We start from the raw sequence: 19,279 nt of genomic DNA, 5'->3' as shown, positions 1-19,279 counted from the left end.
TTTGGGCAGTATGCCTGTTTGATATGAATTCATAGAGGAAGTGGAAAATGATGTGCGTCTGCGCATGTGTCCCCACCTCCGTGTGTGTGTGACATACCTTGCATCCTCTGATCTCCCTGGTCATTACCCCATTGCTTGTTCTGATTGGCTAGTGTCAGTCCCTTACCACACAGTTTTACTGCCTCTGCTCCTGCCCTGCTCTGTGGCTCACCATCGAAGTCCAAAGATCGCTGCCTGCAGTGTTTGCTCAAGCTTTGTGCCATTACACTGAATGGGATCCCGTTCCGTTACCTACTGCTGACTGTGGCTCCCCCAGCCCCTCACATCCCAGCACTGGGACTCCACCTTTTCTGCTCTGCTCCTGCCTTCTACCTAGGGGTCTGTGAGGAGCGCCTCTGTCTGCGTCTACGTCTCGGCCTGTGTTTGACCAGACGGAAGCATAGCGCCGAGTGAGAGAACTGGGAGTCATTGGTATTGTACTTTCTCCCCGCTCCTCTGATTTGTACCTATCTGTGTGTTTTGCTGAAGGACCTTGCCGTTCCTAAGGACTCTGATACCATTCTTCTCACTGACGTAAGTGACTGTCATGATTGGATTTTTTTCATTTTTATGACTTTCTACTGATATTGCTGCTAACAATGTGGTGAACCTGTGTCTGGGGTCTAGGAGGGAGACTGTCTACAAGTTCAGAGACTACCGAGATACAGTATTTGGCTATTGAGTAAAACCGGATCAAAGTCGAATTGACCTCCAGCATCTCAATGATCTTAAACACAATAAAGCACTGTATCCAAGTGTATTTTCTGGTACAATGAAGGGAGTAGAGATGTCCAATGTGAGTCTCAACTAAAATAAAATTGAATGGAATACTGTGTGTGTTTAGTTTATGGGTGTGGGAAAGCATTGTGATTACCTAGTTTGTTTTGGTTTGGGGTGTTGTGGTGGGCGTGAGAGGAATAGATGACCTTATGACCTCTGGTTTGGAGTTGTGGATACAGCTGTTGATTTGTCAGTTTCTGCCAAAAAATAAATGTAGCTGTGGTGATTGAACTACACAGTGTCATGGTGACAACCCTGTTGACATTATGAACGCACAGAGACTTCAAGTCGTCTGACCCATTATTGTAATCCCATTGTGGAAAGGAAAATTGTTCCGTTGAGAATCTGAAATGGCAAATGATATAAGTGGCTCATCATGTGATCTCCATTGCTATATACTATAAATACATATAGATTAAATAAAGTTTATGTAATTCTAATGCTTTCCATTTACTTAAATAAAAAGTGTGGGCTTTTTTAATATGAGGTTGAGCTGGTGGCCCCCATCACGAAGGACCTAGAAAACGGATAAGAAGAGAGATAACTTGAGAGGAGCTTTGTGAATATACTGTAGGGAATACCAGGTCTAATGTTCAGGGTTATGAGCTATCTCACGTGTGTTGACTCAGTATGGATTATCAACAGGATATTTTTCTCTGGTACTAAGCGTTGATAAGGATTGGCACTACATCTCAACATGACAAACAGTGCATTCGGAAAGTATTCAGACCCCTAGACTTTTTCCAAATGTTGTTACGTTACAGCCTTATTCTAAAATTGATTATCATCCCCCTCTGTCAGAGTGAACGTCATGTTCTTGGTCACCTCCCTGATCAAGGTCCTTCTCCCCTGACTGCTCAGTTTGTTGGGGCAGCCAGCTATAGGACGAGTCCTGGTAGTTCCAAACTTCTTCTATTTAAGAATGATAGAGGCCACTGTGGTCTTGGGGACATTCAATGCTGCAGACATTTTCTGATACCCTTGCCCAGATCTGTGCCTCGACACAATGTCTCGGAGCGCTACGGACAATTCCTTTGACTTAATTGCTTGGTTTTTGCTCTGATATGCACTGTCAACTGTGGGACCTTATATAGACAGGTATGCCTTTCCAAATCATGTCCAATCAATTCAATTTACCACAGGACTTTATTGTTTAGAATAAGGCTGTAACATAACAACATGTGGAGAAGGGCTCTGAATACTTTCCGAATCCACTGTACTCTACCAGTGAGTATAGAGGGAAGAAAACTTAAGCCATAGCACGTTAATGTAGAAGAAACTAGTATGGTACAGTCAATGTCTTTATGAGTGACTATAAATTGGACGTGCTATGATCAGATTTGTATTTTCCTCTATTTTTGGGTCGTTACACCAATTAGGTGCTTTTTGAGTAGTGTATCTTGGTAAAAGAAAAAATTATATTTCACCTAATTTTAACATGGTTTCATAACGAGCACATGTTTAACTTTTTTTTTAAAACAACTTTTTCCACCATCTCAAGAGGTAGTAAGTGCCTAATAAAGGGCAACACTTTATTTGGATAGTCCATCTGTAGATGGTCTACAGACTATTTACTGACTATCAGAAACATTTCAACCATCTCCTAACCTTAACCCTAACCATTATCCTGACCTTATTCTAAACCTAACCGTAACTTTAGCAAGCAAATCCCTTTGTCACAGGGGGAATGGAAGCTTTTTGTGTGTAACAGGGAGGAGGAATTAAATGCAAGCTTCAGATTATTATTTTTGTATTCTTAATATTCCGTTTCTAGCCGGTCTGTCTATGGTTGACCTGTTATGCTCGAACTGTTCAGTTTTCCACCACAATATACCAGATTTAAAAAAAATATATATAATGTTAAAGAGTAGACCCAGATCACCTGCTGTTCCACTATAATTTGACTATTAGATGTTCAATGTCTCTTTAGATTTTTTTTTAAAGGAGTAGTTTCAACATGTTAAAACAAGACTTAAAATGAGAGACAGTGTTTGTTTTACTTTAAAGTGAATCACTAATAACATTAAATAAATAATCATCTTTAAAAATGACTGTCAAAGCAACAAAATAACTAGGGCTTCACAATGAGGGTGAAAACTTGGAGAAATGTGTGTCTGTGTTAAAATCTTCCTAGAAGTCACAGAGGGAAATTTTAGCAAGTCTTCATTGAATTTTGCATGTGGTCTATATTAAAGGCCCTTAATTTTATATAACAGGATTTAAAAATTAAATCACAAAAATGACTGAAAATATAAAATATAATGGAACACGTTTCAAAGACTCCCAATGGAACAAATTACACTGTACTAAAGATGAGTCATAGTTTGGCGACGTGGACTAAGATATTTCCAGGGACTATGGTTTATTTTAATTTTAAAAGGCTCCAGCGACAGGAATCCAGAACAACATTTATGAAAATCATATTTCTGGGAATCTTGAAAGATGGAACAATCTCAACTTTTCTTCACAAATATTTGTCTAAATATGAACAACATTTGAAATATACATTTTGATAGACCAAAGTACAGTATCATCTATCACCATGTAAAGGAACAATATCCTGATAAATCCATTTAGTTGCATTTTATGTCACCTCTGTCAGACACCATAAAAGGCATTTAATTTCTGCATGTATTGTTCAGCAAGTGATAAAAGGCATTTAATTTCTGCATGTATTATTCAGCAAGTGATAAAAGGCATTTAATTTCTGCATGTATTGTTCAGCAAGTGATAAAAGGCATTTAATTTCTGCATGTATTGTTCAGCAAGTGATAAAAGGCATTTAATTTCTGCATGTATTGTTCAGCAAGTGATAAAAGGCCTTTATTGTTTAGTTCTAACATTAGATTAGTCAAATTTTATAATACAAATTTCCCAACATATTTTTGTTTTGTGTTATAGCTTTATATAATGCTCCAGGGCTAATTTATTTCGCTTTTTGACATGTTTTTCTAGATTCAGAACATAAAACAACATTTATAAAGCAAACATTATACATTACTGTAGGTCTAGAACTGCAAATACTTCAATAAGTTAAGAATATGTTGCAGAACAGTGATTCAAATAAAAATTCTGAATATCTGTCCCTAAAAAAAACTTTTCATTTACAAAACAGCCTATTTGGCAATGATATGAGTCAGAAACATTTATTCTACTGTCAAGATTGACTACAAAGGGTACATAGGACCATTCTGGTCATAAAGTCTGTCTCGTCCAAAACAAAGTTTTGGGAGACTTGTGGTCGTGACTGCGTCACAAGGTTGGGTTTGTTTCAAACCTGTTTCAATTGTTTCAACGCTGCCCACATGCCCAAAGCTGGCAGCACACAAGTAATCATCAATTCAGAGTACAGCGGTACGCTACCCAATCATAATGCCCGTGGTAAATTTGGATCACCTTTGGATATCCCTATGGGTCTAGGTAAGGACCAACGGTCAATTGCACAATGTACATGGGACAATATGTTAACTCCAAATTTGAATAACTTTAAACCAACTATAAATTATTCAAATTAATACACAAATATTGAAAGCATATGTATATTATGGAGAGTGGTACTCAGTAATATGCTGTATTGGATTTGCCCCAAACATAACACTTTGAATTCGGGCCAAAAAGTTCATTTCTTTGCCACATGTTTTTGCAGTATTGCTTTAGTGCCTTGTTGCAAACAGGATGCTTGTTTTGGAATATTTGCATTCTGTACAGGCTTCCTTCTTTTCACTCAATCAATTACAGTAGGTTATTATTGTGGAGTAACTACAATGTTCTTGCTCCATCCTCAGTTTTCTCCTATCACAGCCATTAAACTGTAACTGTTTTAAAGTCACCATTGGCCTCATTGTGAAATCCCTGAGCGGTTTCCTTCCTCTCCGGCAACTGAGTTAGGAAGGACACCTTTATCTTTGTAGTGTTTGGGTTTATTGATACACCATCCAAAGTGTAATTAATAACTTCACCAAGCTCAAAGGGATATTCAATATGTGATAAAAACAAATGTACCCATCTAGGTTCTCATCTTTGCGAGTCATTGGAAAACCTACCTGGTCTTTGTGGTTGAATCTGTGGTTGAAATTCCCTGCTCGACTGAGGAACCTCACAGATAATTGTATGTGTGGGGTACAGAGATGAGGTAGTCATTCAAAAATCATGTTTAACACTATTAAAGTCCTTGCAACTTAAGAATAAAACTTGTTAAGAAATGTTGTAACTCCTAAATTGATTTAGGCTTTACATAACAAAGGTGTTGAATACTTATTGACTCAAGGCATTACAGCTTTTCAAGATTTTGAAAAATATAATTCCACTTTGACATTATGGGGTATTGTGTGTATTTGGCCAGTGACAAAAAAAATCGAATGAATTTAATACATTTTAAATTCAGGCACTAAAAACAAAATGTGGAAAGTGTCAAGGGGTGTGAATACTTTCTGAAGGCACTGTACATGTTTTTGCCTCTAAAAATGCAAATTCAACACAAACATATTCTAAAATATGGAAAATTATTCAATAAAAAATCTTAAATAAAAACAACCATTCTCTGAGATCTTTCAGTACTCAGCACGGAGTTGACAAAAAAAACTAATTAAAATGTACATATTTTAACAAATTTATATTCTATCTTAAAGTTCCAATGCTGCCTTTTTTATCATATCAAATGATTTCTAGGTAACAATTCAGTACCTTACTGTGATTGTTTTCAATTGAAGATGCACTTTGTAGAAATCACTCCGCCATTTCCTGTTTGCAAAAATTCTAATAGTTCACCTAATTTCAGTTAATATTCATTATTGCCAGTTTTTAGAATTTTCAAAACATTTTTGGAGATTTTGACATTTGGATCCTTTGCTCCGGACAAGGGCATATTCCACTAAATGTAATTTTGTTGTTCAAAATAATGTCAAAAAAATTATATAAAACAATCAACTATAAAAATAAAGTTTCCCTGCCTGACAAGGATTGTCCCGACTTTCAAGAATCCCTGATTTAGTTATTGAATTAGGCCTCCTCCAGGATCCATTTAATCTGTGTATGAGAAACATGTTCATAGAAACCTGCTCCTTGTCCAAAACGTAAAAGACAATCCCTATAAAGCCCATTAGAGCACCTCTGTAACATTCTCAATGCTCTAATGTTGCTCAATTTCACCTAGTCAATTCTCTGTGTTCATTTAGATATCAGGAAACTCACTCTTTGCTTAGGGAACAGGTGTGTGCCTTTGTCTGTGGGCAGAAGGATATGTATGGAGGCGGTGTGCAGTGATGAACTAATTATCGCTCTCATCAGTAGTGTAAAACTGATAAGAGTGGTCGTTACCAATGACACTACATTTAAAGTAAGAATAAGAATATAAGAATTTGTTTGTAACTTGTACAAGTAACACGTTCCCCTGACTTGCCTGGTTACATAAAGGTTAAAAAAAAGGTTTTAATAAAATAAAGAAGACCTACGTGAGTACATCACTGCAAGGCTCACCATGAACTTGTCACAATACAATTATAGCTGTTCTACAGTTGCTGTTCCACACATTGGTAGAGAATATAGACCTACTACACCATCTACTGCATCTTGCATGTTCGGCCATCGCTCATCCATGTATCTTTATGTACATATTCTTATTCATCCCTTTACACTTGTGTATATAAGGTAGTTGTTGTGAAATTGTTAGATTACTTGTTAGGTATTACTGCATGGTCGGAACTAGAAGCACAAGCATTTCGCAACACTCGCATTAACATCTTCTAACCATGAGTATGTGACAAATAAAATTGGATTTGATTTGATTTACTAGAGTAAATGAGACCGTTCCTGTTGTTAAATAGTTACAGTATACTGTAGCTGCACCACCCTTGTATGAAGAAATCCTGGTCAGGAATTTTCCCAACCTTGCTTCTCATAATTTTAGATTACGAGTTTCACTATTATTCCATTATGTTTCTAGCTACTATTCCACATCACCCATCAATGTTTTTCTCCCAGGTGGAATATGGAAGTGTTGAGGTGAACATGGGGTCCCTACTGTCACGGTTGGGCCTGGAGTGTGGCGGGAAGGCTGTGAAAGGTGAGTTAAATGACCTGTTGATGTCTGATGCCCGCTCTGGTGCGGAATTTATTATTTTACTGCCAAACCTGTGTCTCAGCCCTAAAGTGTGTTAAAACCAGAGTTTATTAGTGGAAAAGTTGCTACTTTAATGGCCACACCAGTGATCTTTAAATGATGTTGTGTTTCCATCTACAGAAGAAGAAAGACACCTACGAGCAAATGACAGAGAACTCAACTTGTCTTACAAGTACTCTGTGAGTACTGGGGTTGACTATCCATTCCAAACCAACATTTACATGATGTGTGTGTGCGTATATGTTGTATGCATGTTATATATGTTTTCATGTGTATGTGTCACAGTAACACGTTCCCCTCTCGCTCCCCATGCAGGACAATGCCATCAAAACCTCCAAATACAACATATTCACCTTTCTCCCGCTCAATCTGTTTGAGCAGTTCCAGAGACTGGCCAATGCCTACTTCCTCTTCCTCCTCTGTCTCCAGGTAACCTTTACACGGTTTTATAATGCAGCCGCTCTAAACCGTATGCTCTCACTGCTGCACAGGGCTGAGTCCTGTTGACAAATGCACTGGGACTGTACGCCTACATACTATACCTGTTAGGAGAACATCCATATGACACAATGTACATGTAATTGGACATCTTCACTGGCTTTCAACAGACATTAGATATGCTTCTCTGAACTCTTTTGATTTTAACCAGTTATATAATCTTATCCAGTTATCGTTCAGCATATCTACGTACGATTTAGATAGCCCCAGTCCAAGGCCAAATCAAGGGAATCATTGTACACATATTCAAACTCCTGAAATATACAAAAAACGTACATTGAATCTGAGTGCAAATGTGTATTTCTTCATGGTGTCCACGTAAGCATCCTCATGCCAATGGAGCTGACTGCAGGTCTATACAGTACCCCCCCAGAAAAGCCTAAATTTGTCAATTTGTTGGGGCATGGACTCTACAAGGTGTCGAAAGCGTTCCACAGGGATGCTGGCCCATGTTGACTCCAATGCCACAGTTGTATCAAGGTGGCTGGATGTCCTTTGGGTGGTGGACTTTTCTTGATACACACAGGAAACTGATGAGTGTGAAAAACCCAGCAGCGTTGCAGTTGTTGACACAAACCGGTGTGCCTGGCACCTACTACCATACCCCGTTCAAAGCCCTTAAATATTTTGTCTTGCCCATTCATCCTCTGAATAGCACACACATAATCCATGTCTCAATTGTCTCAAGGCTTAAAAATCCTTCTTTAAGCCTCCCATTCATTTACACTGCTTGAAGTGGATTTAATAAGTGACATCAATAAGGGATCATAGCTTTCAACTGGAGTCACCTGGTCATGGATAGAGTAAGTGTCCTTCATGTTTTGTGTACAGTGTATAGTAGGGAGTATAGTAGTACAATATAGCAGCAGAAAGGTGAGTTTTGTCTCTCCTGGCTCCTCTCAGAGCATCCCAGAGGTCTCGTCCCTGCCCTGGTACACCACCGTGGTCCCCCTGGTCCTGGTGCTCTCCATGACCATGGCCAAGGACGGCAGCGACGACATGGTGAGCTCAACATCTACTAACTACAGTATTAAGACTGCATGCAGGAGATGATCCACGTAGACCTGTTTGTCGTCACAATTATGTACATGTCCTGGTCTCCAAATCCTTATTCTCTTTCCGTTTCCTTCGCCTGTGTAGAACAGACACAGATGTGACAAACAGGTGAACAACCGGCAGGTGGAGGTCCTCGTTGAAGGAGAGTGAGTCTCTTTTTGCTGTTGTTGTGTAAACCAGATTCTCAGTGCTTGGAAAGTGCTTGAATGTCAAAGATTAGCAATAGTCTCAAGAGGGAGAAGGCTACAAGGGCACGCCTGGTGCTCAAAATATATGACGTATGTCGCGCAGCGAGAGTTTAGTGGGGATGAACGGATTCGGTTCAGTCAGTCATCATAATGAGACCTCAATTTGGATGTTAAATGACGAGACAGAGTCATTGATGCGAGTTACCAGTCTTGTTCAGTGCTTAGTTTTTTGCTTGTGACAAGAAACTTGAATTTGAAACTTGCCTACTGAAGTTGGGACTTCGGAGAGTTTTCAGAATCATTCTGTTTTTATAGGAGTAATTGTTCCTTATTTTTAATTCAAATGTAGACGTTATTAATGGCGTAGTTCTAGGCTACATTGAAAATCACTAGTATAAATGTCCTTTAGCTGTCACCCTGATATTGGCTACACTATCTAACTACTTCCCTCTCCTTTATCCAGGACAGCAGTCCGCAGCAAGTGGGAGCATAGGACACACTGTGCCAATTTCAAAGATTTTACTGAGTTACAGTTCATATAAGGAAATCAGTCAATTGAAATAAATTCATTAGGCCCTAATCTATGGATTTCACATTGGTTGGTCACAGATGCCTTAAAAAAAAAGATAGTGGCGTGGATCAGAATACCAGTATCTGGTGTAACCAGACACATCTCCTTCACATAGAGTTGATCAGGCTGTTGATTGTGGACTATTGATCAATGGCTGTGCGAAGTTGCTTGATATTGGTGGGAACTGGAACACGCTGTCATACACGTCGATCAAGAGGATGTAAAACCTGCTCAATGGGTGACATGTCTGGCCATGGAAAAACTGCGGCATTTTCAGGGTCCAGGAGTTGTGTACAAATCCTTGCGACATGGGGCCGTGCATTATTACGCTATAACATAAGGGTGATGGCGGCGGATTAATGGCTCGATAATGGGCCTCAGGATCTCGTCACGGTATCTCTGTGCATTAACATTTCCGTTTATAAAATTTAATTTTTTTTAGTTGCTCGTAGTTTATGCCAGCACATACCATAACCCCACCACCACCATGGGCTCTCTGTTCACAACTACTTGCCCACACGATGCCATACACAATGTCTGCCATCTGCCCGCTACAGTTGAAACCAGGATTCATCCATGAAGAGCACAGTTCTCCAGCGTGCCAGGGGCCATCGAAGGTGAGCATTTGCCCACTGAAGTCGGTTGAGCTTCCCTGAAACTGTTTGTGACAGTTTGTGCAGATTATTTGGTTGTGCAAACGCACAGTTTCATCGGCTGTCCGGGTGGCCGGTCTCAGACGATCCTGCAGGTGAAGAAGCCAGATGTGGAGGTCCTGGGCTGGCGTGGTTACACGTGGTCTGTGGTTGTGAGGCTGGTTGGTCGTACTGCCACATTCTGTAAAACAACATTGGAGGCAATTTATGGCAGAGAAATTAATATTTCATTCTCTGGCACAGCTCTGGTGGACATTCTAGCAGTCAGCATGCCAGTTGCACACTCAAAATATGCCACCCCTGTCATGTCGGTGGATTATCTTGGCAAAGCAGAAATGTAATGTCAACAAATGTGTGCATAACATTTTATAGAAATAAACTTTTTGTGCGTATGGAACAGTTCTGGGATCTTTTATTCTAGCTAATGAAACATGGGACCAACAGTACATGTTGGCTCTCACTGAACCAAATCCATTCGTGTCCAATCAACTGCGCAACACACGTCATCGATTTGGGCACCAGGCATGTCCATATAGCCTCTCCCCTCTCGAGAGGTCTATATATTTGTTATGAATGCATCTGGCGGTGACGTTAGTCAGTGTTCTTAGCTTTTTCAAACACCAGAGGTCACTGTAGGCTTGCTTTAGCGCTGCATCATTACATTCTTGCTCTTTTCAGACTACAGAGTGAAAAGTGGATGGATGTTCAAGTTGGGGACATCGTCAAGCTAGAGAATAATCAGTTTGTCACGGTAAGGATGGAGGTGATAAAGGTGTCTGCAGATGGTGATAAGGTCAAAGGGCAGACATACAATAGAAATACAATCAGCCAGTGAGGTTCACCAATCATTCTACAGAATTAAAAATCTAACTGATTTCATAATTTATGGAGTCTCTCTCTCTCTCTCTCCCTTCTTTTGTTCTGTCTATCACTCCTTCTCCAGGCTGATCTTCTGTTGCTGTCCAGCAGTGAGCCTCTCAATCTTGTCTACATAGAAACTGCTGAACTAGACGGGTGTGTCTCTGTGTGTTGCATGCATGCATGTATGTGTGTGTACACCTGTGAAATTTCACTGCCATTTTTAATTGTATCAGCTCTCCCTCCGTGTTTCTCATCCTGCTTTCTTCCTCCTCTAGAGAAACTAACTTGAAGGTGAAGCAGGCCCTGACTGTGACAGGGAAGCTGGAGGATAGCGTAGAGAAACTGGCCAACTTCAATGGTAAGACTGGAAAAACAGATTATCATGGCTTAAAAGTCTAGATCATATTATTTAGAATACTCTTACCTGTTCATCAGTCACTGTTGTATAGTCCCTGAACCTTTCTGTCCCTGTGTAGGCGAGGTGCACTGTGAGCCTCCCAACAACCGCCTAGATAAGTTCACTGGCACCCTGACCCTGAAGGGAGAGACGTACTCACTGGACAACGAGAGGATACTGCTGAGAGGTTGCACTCTGAGGAACACCCAGTGGTGCTTCGGCCTGGTCGTCTTTGGAGGTGAGCCATATTGGTCCACATAATGACTGAGACATTACCTATTAGGTTAGGGTGTCCCTTTATATGGCCAAAACTTTCATAAAAAAAAAAATCCTCAACCGATGATAGGTCTATTCATTCTTTTAGGTCCAGACACAAAGCTAATGCAGAACTGCGGAAGGACCACATTCAAACGGACCAGCATTGACCGCCTCATGAATGTGCTGGTGCTGAGTGTGAGTTTGAGTATTATACACACACAGACATACACACACACACACACACCTACCTCTTACAGGTTAATACCTGCCTGGCGCCCAAACAAAATCTTTCTTTACCCCTCTCTAATAAATACCGCTACAACTGTTGTTCGGTCTTCCAGATCTTTGGTTTCCTGATGATTATGTGTTTATTCCTGGCCATTGGGAATGGGATCTGGGAATACCAGGAGGGCTCTAAGTTCGCTGCATTCCTGCCCAAGGGGGTTAACGCTCCCTTCTCAGCCTTCCTCACTTTCTGGTCCTATGTCATCATTCTCAACACTGTGGTGCCTATCTCTCTCTATGTCAGGTCAGTGCACTTTACATATTCTCTTGGAGTGACAAACATATATTTTAGATATTGTTGTAAAAAAATATATATATATATGGAAATTATAATGGACCTATATTCATACAGGTTTTTTGAATGTGTCCAGCTAATAATCACTGAAATGAAAGCTGGAGCATTAAAAAAATCATCCCAAAAATATGAATAGATGACTATTTTTTGCCAATTTTGACGTTGAGGAAACATAACCAATTTTCAGTGCGGCCCTCCGGATCTCGTTGAAGGCCACGGCCTCGTGGCAAAATGAGTTTGGCACCCCTGATCTAGTCATTCACTGCATGTGCATCAAAATTCCCAAACGTGTTACTCTTACTGTACCTTTGATGACAGGACTGTTTCACCACTAATCATCAAAGTGAATTGATTGCATTTCTTTCTCTCTCTCTCTTTCTTTCTCTTCCTCCTGTGTGTTGGGTGCAGTGTGGAGATAATTCGCCTGGGGAACAGTTTCTACATAAACTGGGACAGGAAGATGTATTATCCCAAGAATGACACGCCTGCCGAGGCCAGGACCACCACGCTCAATGAGGAGCTGGGCCAGATCAAATACATCTTCTCTGACAAGACTGGAACACTCACACAGAACGTCATGACCTTCAACAAGTGCTCCATCAACGGAAAGGCCTATGGTGAGGCCTGTCGCTGGAATACACACACATAAACAGTTGTCATGTGTTTACACACACAGATACATTAAGACTTCATTTAATACACATTGGAGCCAATCAGTCACTGTACCATGTAACTGACGAAATGTACTTCTGTTCTCCAGGGGAGTTGTTGGACTTCTCAGGACAAAGAGTTGAGATTAATGAGGTGAGAGGTAGAACAGGGTGTGTTGGGTTTATGGATTTAATGTATGAAAGAACCATCTCTAAGTCCCTTTCTTTGGCAATACGTCCTTACATTCTGTGGCATAAACATTCCTAACCCTCCTTTTTCTCTCTCCGGTAGAAAACAGAGAAGGTGGACTTCTCTTGGAACAACTTGGCAGACCCAAAGTTCTGTTTCCATGACAACAGCCTGGTGGAGGTTGTGAGGGATGGCAACCCTGAGGTGCAGGCCTTCTTCCGCCTGCTGGCACTGTGCCACACCGTCATGCCCGAGGAGAAGAAGGAGGGTGAGCAAGCGCCTCCTGCTGGATTCACATGTTATTGCATGGGTGTAGGTGACTATGGAGGCTTGAGGTACAAATTGTACCTCACCACAGCCCTATGTCTACCCCTTAATGAGAGAACTATCTGTGATACTAGTGGTTGGGACAACTGCTACCTACTCCGTACGCTAGACTAGTCTGGGTACCAGTCTTTTTAGCTAACATTCCACTCTTTGCCATTCCTCTGGCAAATGACAGGAGTGGCAAGGAGTGGAATGTTAGCTCGAAAGACTGGTACCCAGGACAAGGTTAGACAAGGTGACAAATGAATCACTCCATTGTGATCTTCTAGGTGAGTTGTACTACCAGGCCCAGTCACCAGACGAGGGTGCTCTGGTCACAGCGGCCAGGAACTTTGGCTTTGTGTTCCGCTCTCGTACGCCAGAGAGCATCACTGTGGTGGAGATGGGAGAGCTGGTCACCTACGAGCTGCTGGCTGTTCTGGACTTCAACAACGTACGCAAGAGGATGTCGGTCATCGGTGAGTCCAACAAACACTAACCGTTATGCTTTCACAATTTGAAGGAAATATGTTCTGCAACCATAGCTATCTAGAATGATCTGAATGACATGAAGAATCTATGAATCTATAACGTTTGTTCAAACTTTGGTGGCTTTATTGTAAGAGGTTGAGTTTTTCAAACGTTTTTTTATTTGAGCAAACCAAACCTGATTATATCTTGTGTGGCCCCAAGTGCGCAGTCCAGAGGGCAAGCTGACTCTGTACTGTAAGGGAGCAGACACCATCATCTTCGAGAGACTGAACCCTTCCTGCAGCAACCTAACGGAGGTCACCACCTTGCACCTCAATGTGAGTAACCAGTATGTCTCTGTCTGTGCGTGTGTTTATGATTATGTATTTCTTGTGGACCATGTGAATATATGTTACAAGATCGACTATATCTTGTGTCCAACCCTGTACATGTGTATAAGACTATAACTCTAAACTGTTCCATTGACAGGAGTTTGCTGGAGAGGGTCTGCGTACACTGGCTCTGGCCTATAAGGACATAGACCCAGAGTATATGGAGGATTGGAAACTGCGCCACCATGTGGCCAACACTGCCATGGACGAAAGGGAGGAGAAGCTGGATGCGCTGTATGAGGAGATAGAGAAAGGCCTGCTGGTGTGTACCACAGAAAAAAGATATCATTTCAATGACTTATCATAAGGCCTACAAGACAATCTACTAGCATAGACTGAATCTTACTGAATCTTACCGTTTGTAACGGTATGTGTGTAGCTGTTAGGATCCACTGCCGTAGAGGATAAACTACAAGATGGAGTGCCCCAGACCATCGAACAGCTGTCCAAAGCTGACATCAAGATCTGGGTGCTCACTGGAGACAAGCAAGGTGGGTCATCTTCCTTAGAATACACTATCAGGCTGTATCACATCCGGCCGTGATTGGGAGTCCCACAGGGCGGTGCACAATTGGCCCAGCGTTGTCCAGGTTTGGCCGGGGTAGGCTGTCATTGTAAGTAAGAATTTGCTCTTAACTTACTTGCCTAGTTAAATAAAGGTTAAATAAATAAAATCCAAATCAATCGGCAAATGTTTTTATCTGGCACTTCCTGAGTCTCTTTTCTCTCTGTCGGGAACAGAAACAGCAGAGAACATTGGCTACTCCTGCAACATGTTGAGAGAGGAGATGAATGAGGTTTTCATTGTGTCGGCAAACACAGCAGAGGAAGTCAGAAAGGAACTCCAGTGAGTCCACAGACAGACTATTAGCAGCCACATTCGTAACTTGAAGCACTACAGTACGGCGACATGTAAAAGTACCTCTCTCTCCCTTTCGACCTGACCAGGACTGCGAGGAGGAAGATGACACCTGATGGAACAGAGGAACCTACTGTCAAGAAGAGTAGAAGTGGCCTGTTTTGTCTTCAAAAGACGGAGACGGTGGCGGATGAGCCAGTGAATGGAGAGTATGCTATGGTGATTAACGGACACAGTCTGGTAAGGACAAGGACCCTGGTGGGTCACAGGACAAGTTACTGGAAACGTAACATATTCTGAGCCCCGATTGATAGATGTAATTACTTTTTTAATGATGATCGTACAATACAAAAAAATAAGTGAGCAAAAGACACACACACACAAAAAAGGAGGAATCTATTGGTTCTAGTGATGAAAATCGCTGTCTTGACGGCTTGTGTCAATCCTGTGTGTGTGTGTGTGTGTGTGTGTGTGTGTGTGTGTGTGTGTGTGTGTGTGTGTGTGTGTGTGTGTGTGTGTGTGTGTGTGTGTGTGGTTCTTGCGAAAACAGGACGTGTTCCAACACTAGTAGAATTGTTCCAATATTTCATGAACAATCCTTCATTACTTTCCTTCTTCCCATCCCGCCCCATCTCACTCTCCCCCCAACCTCCCTCTCCCCCCAGGCATTCGCCCTGGAGAAGGACATGGAGATAGAGCTGCTGCGGACGGCGTGTATGTGTCAGACAGTGATCTGCTGCAGGGTGACTCCACTGCAGAAGGCCCAGGTGGTGGAGCTGGTGAAGAAGTACAAACAGGCCGTGACTCTAGCCATCGGCGACGGGGCCAACGATGTCAGCATGATCAAGGGTAGGAGGGAGATCGGGAGACTGGAGAGAGAATCCGATTATATGAACCACTGTAGTTAAAGACTGACCCTGATGCTTTTATCAACTCATACACACAAGCACACACTCATCCTCTCACTCACTCTCTCTCTCCCTTGACCCCCCCCCCCCCTCCCCAGCTGCTCATATAGGGGTGGGTATATCAGGTCAGGAGGGTATGCAGGCGGTGCTCTCCAGTGATTACTCCTTCGCTCAGTTCCGCTACCTACAGCGCCTCCTGCTGGTACACGGCCGCTGGTCCTACCTGAGGATGTGCAAGTTCCTGCGCTACTTCTTCTACAAGAACTTCACCTTCACCTTTGTCCACTTCTGGTACGGCTTCTTCTGCGGTTTCTCAGCACAGGTGAGACAAAAATGCACACACCGACACATAGAGGCATGACGGAAAAGATGTCTGAGATTATGCTTTGGTTCATTTAGTTAATGATATTTTTGCTAGTGCCAGGAGTTTTTCCTGAACACATGACCAGGCCAGGAAAAACTCTGCCATGTAATGTGTAATGTAATGTGTGTATGCTGTGTTGTTTTTCCCACAGACGGTATTTGACGAGTGGTTCATCACCTTGTTTAACCTGGTTTACACAGCTCTACCTGTGCTCAGCTTAAGTCTTTTTGACCAGGTAATTATAGTGACATATCTGACATGTCTGTAACGTAAGTCAGTGGCATATTATTCACACCAAGTATTTATTCCAATGTATGTACTTAATATGTTTTGTATTCACGTGTTTATCTTTAGGATGTGAATGACTGGTGGAGTTTCCAGTACCCCCAGCTTTACACCCCAGGCCAGCTGAACCAGTACTTCAGTAAGAGGGCCTTTGTCTACACGGTGTTACACAGTGGCTACAGCTCCCTGGTCCTCTTCTTCATTCCCTGGGCAGCCATGTACGACACGGTCCGAGACGACGGCAAAGAAATTGTGGACTATCAGTCCTTCGCCCTGCTGGCCCAGACCTGCCTGCTCATCGCCGTCAGCATACAAGTAAGTGCAGGGGAGCGTATTGACTCATGATACGACATACAGTATGGTCAGTTTGTGGTGGTACATGAGTGTCCTGTGAATTGATGTTGGGTGGGGTTACAGCTGAGGCGAAACCATATCCATATAAATACACACACACCCACCCACACACACACACACACACACACACACAGTGACAGAGTCTGAGGTAGCTGCATGTGTCTTTGTTAAAGCTGGGTCTGGACACCCATTATTGGACAGCAATGAACCAGTTCTTCCTGTGGGGCAGTCTGTCTGTGTACTTTGCTGTCATATTCACCATGTACAGCAATGGCATGTTCCTCACGTTAACCTCCTCCTTCCCCTTCATTGGTGAGTAGTACCCCTCAGCACCCCCCATCCATCCACCTCCTCTCCTTTCATCATTCATGTCTTTCTGTCTGAATGTTTGGTAGTACTGTGGTGTGTATGTTCAGTCGGTGACATCATCTGTCACTATGTAGGTAAGTGTCTGTATCTAAACGCATGTTGCCATGCTGTACTGTATGTAACAGGCACAGCCAGGAACTCCCTGAACCAGCCCAACGTGTGGTTGACCATGCTACTCACCACCGTGCTCTGTGTGCTTCCCGTGGTGGCATACCGCTTCCTGCGCATTCTGTTGTGGCCCACCATCAATGACAAGGTCAGAGGTCGAGGGTCAACACATTTGTCATTGGCATAGAAGATTCACAAATTATTACTTTTCCCTCACTGTCTCTCTCATTTATCCTCATCCCTCCCCCTCTAGGTGAGGTACAAGGTGAGACAGGACAAGGTGCTGCCCGCTACCCCTCGCCGTGTCCAAGCCCGCCGCACCAGTACCCGCCGTTCAGGCTATGCCTTCTCCCACGCCCAGGGCTACGGTGACCTGGTGACCTCAGGCAAGTTTCTGCGGAGGACCCCAAAGAGCCGGCCAGCCCTCTTCTCCCAGACAGACTCCCCATTGGCCCAGACCCAGCCTCAGTTCTACCGCACCATCAGCGAGCGGGAGGAGCCACCACTGAGTCCCTAGGACTGATGACCTAACAAGCACACCGTGTTCAGGTCATTAAGTCTGAAAACACTGACTCAATCCATTCCAAACATCTATCAAATATCAATCAGCCATGTTTCTTTAAAAGACTTCAACACTTGAGTCTGATTTCCACTGATGTGAGGATGTGTAACATTCTTTGTCAGGATTTTTTTTTAAATACAAGGACAACCCCAAGCCTGAATTCAGCATTTATTGCTAGGCATAGAATTAAGAATGAAAATACTGTAATTTAATAGGATCTCTATGGTGCCTGGCTTAGATGTATGTGTAAGCACTTGTAACTGTGAAAAAACTATTTGTGAAACAGCAAAAATATCATGCTGGGCATTAGTCAAAGTGATAATTATGTGGTATTATGTTCAAGATTTTACAATGCAGATTTATAATATGTTTTATTATAGATGTATACATGAAATGTAGTTATTATTGAGTCATAATGGTGTTATTATACAATTTGGTGAGACTAAAATGATCTTGTTGAATCTTAGACCTTTGAATATTGTTCAACTGACATTCTAGTGAACTGTGTACTCGGGGTCTTGCATTGAGTTATTTATAATACATTCGATTATTATTTAAGATATCATGGGTGCATTATGTCAATCATAGCCTATATCTGACTAACTGACATAGTATATGTATTTTTGTAATATTAAGTTGTCATATTTTTTTAAATCTGAGAATAATGTAATTTGTTTAATGTATGTATGGCCGTTATTGTATGGCAATGTGAAATGATTCTCAATCACTGAAACTCTAATCATAGACACTCTCCAATATGATTTCAAGTATGTACTTTTTCAGCATTGTAGGCTACAGCCATAATACATGTTTGATATTTTTGTATTCCTTTTGTTGTTGCGATTGTTGTTTTTAGTCATTGATTATTTTCAAGTAGACTAGTCTAAATAGCCTACATGTATTTCTATTCGCTATTGTTATTGTTGGAAACGGCTTGAGTGGCAAGTCCTGCGCTGTGCGCATTGGATAGACACGTTGTGACGCAAATAAACTGTATACCGCTGACCCGTCTGGCCTCTGTTTTCACCAGCACTAGAAGCGCGGCGCCCTGACTGTTGGAAACCAGGAACTGTCCTGCAACGGTCGGAACTATTAAACAATGTACAACAAAATTATCGATCGAAACCTTCAAACTACCTGCAACATCCACCGTATGTATGTTTAATGTTGTTTATTTTACGGAATACATCACCATTCGAGGGGCGCATGTTTTATTAATCATTTAATTGCATTATGTTGAAGAGTTGGAAGGAAACATATATCGTTATTCTTCTCAATTATATAATATGCATATGCATCCATTGCAACTTTAAGTTGGAAAATTGGGAGAAGATTACAGTGCAAGTTTTTACCTACAGCTGTTAGAATAAAATGTAGGTTAGGAGATGCTTTTCCATGATGCTTTTCCATGATGCTTTCCTGACAAATTTAAATGCATTTCTTAGTTTTTTTTATTGCTTTA

General features: G+C 41.8%; 1 protein-coding gene across 1 annotated transcript; it reads left to right on the top strand.

Annotated features, from left to right (window-relative positions):
* Nucleotides 1–226: 226 nt before the first annotated feature.
* On the top strand, nt 227–18,822 carry atp8b5b (ATPase phospholipid transporting 8B5b). Its single transcript, XM_020458048.2, has 28 exons — nt 227–573; nt 6,799–6,880; nt 7,058–7,116; nt 7,253–7,366; nt 8,339–8,437; nt 8,576–8,637; nt 10,582–10,654; nt 10,847–10,917; nt 11,040–11,122; nt 11,241–11,399; nt 11,526–11,614; nt 11,761–11,948; nt 12,408–12,616; nt 12,760–12,803; nt 12,942–13,107; nt 13,436–13,624; nt 13,839–13,954; nt 14,106–14,270; nt 14,388–14,499; nt 14,750–14,855; nt 14,957–15,107; nt 15,533–15,716; nt 15,874–16,097; nt 16,291–16,374; nt 16,494–16,739; nt 16,952–17,090; nt 17,273–17,403; nt 17,509–18,822. The coding sequence occupies exons 2-28, from the start codon at nt 6,826–6,828 to the stop codon at nt 17,770–17,772; spliced, it is 3,582 nt and encodes a 1,193-aa protein (XP_020313637.1). The 5' UTR covers nt 227–573; nt 6,799–6,825; the 3' UTR covers nt 17,773–18,822.
* Nucleotides 18,823–19,279: the final 457 nt, after the last annotated feature.

This window comes from Oncorhynchus kisutch, linkage group LG23 (assembly GCF_002021735.2).
Source record: "Oncorhynchus kisutch isolate 150728-3 linkage group LG23, Okis_V2, whole genome shotgun sequence".
Classification (NCBI taxonomy): domain Eukaryota; kingdom Metazoa; phylum Chordata; class Actinopteri; order Salmoniformes; family Salmonidae; genus Oncorhynchus; species Oncorhynchus kisutch.
Note: the sequence above shows the minus strand (reverse complement) of the source record. Positions and strands in the feature narration are given on the sequence as shown.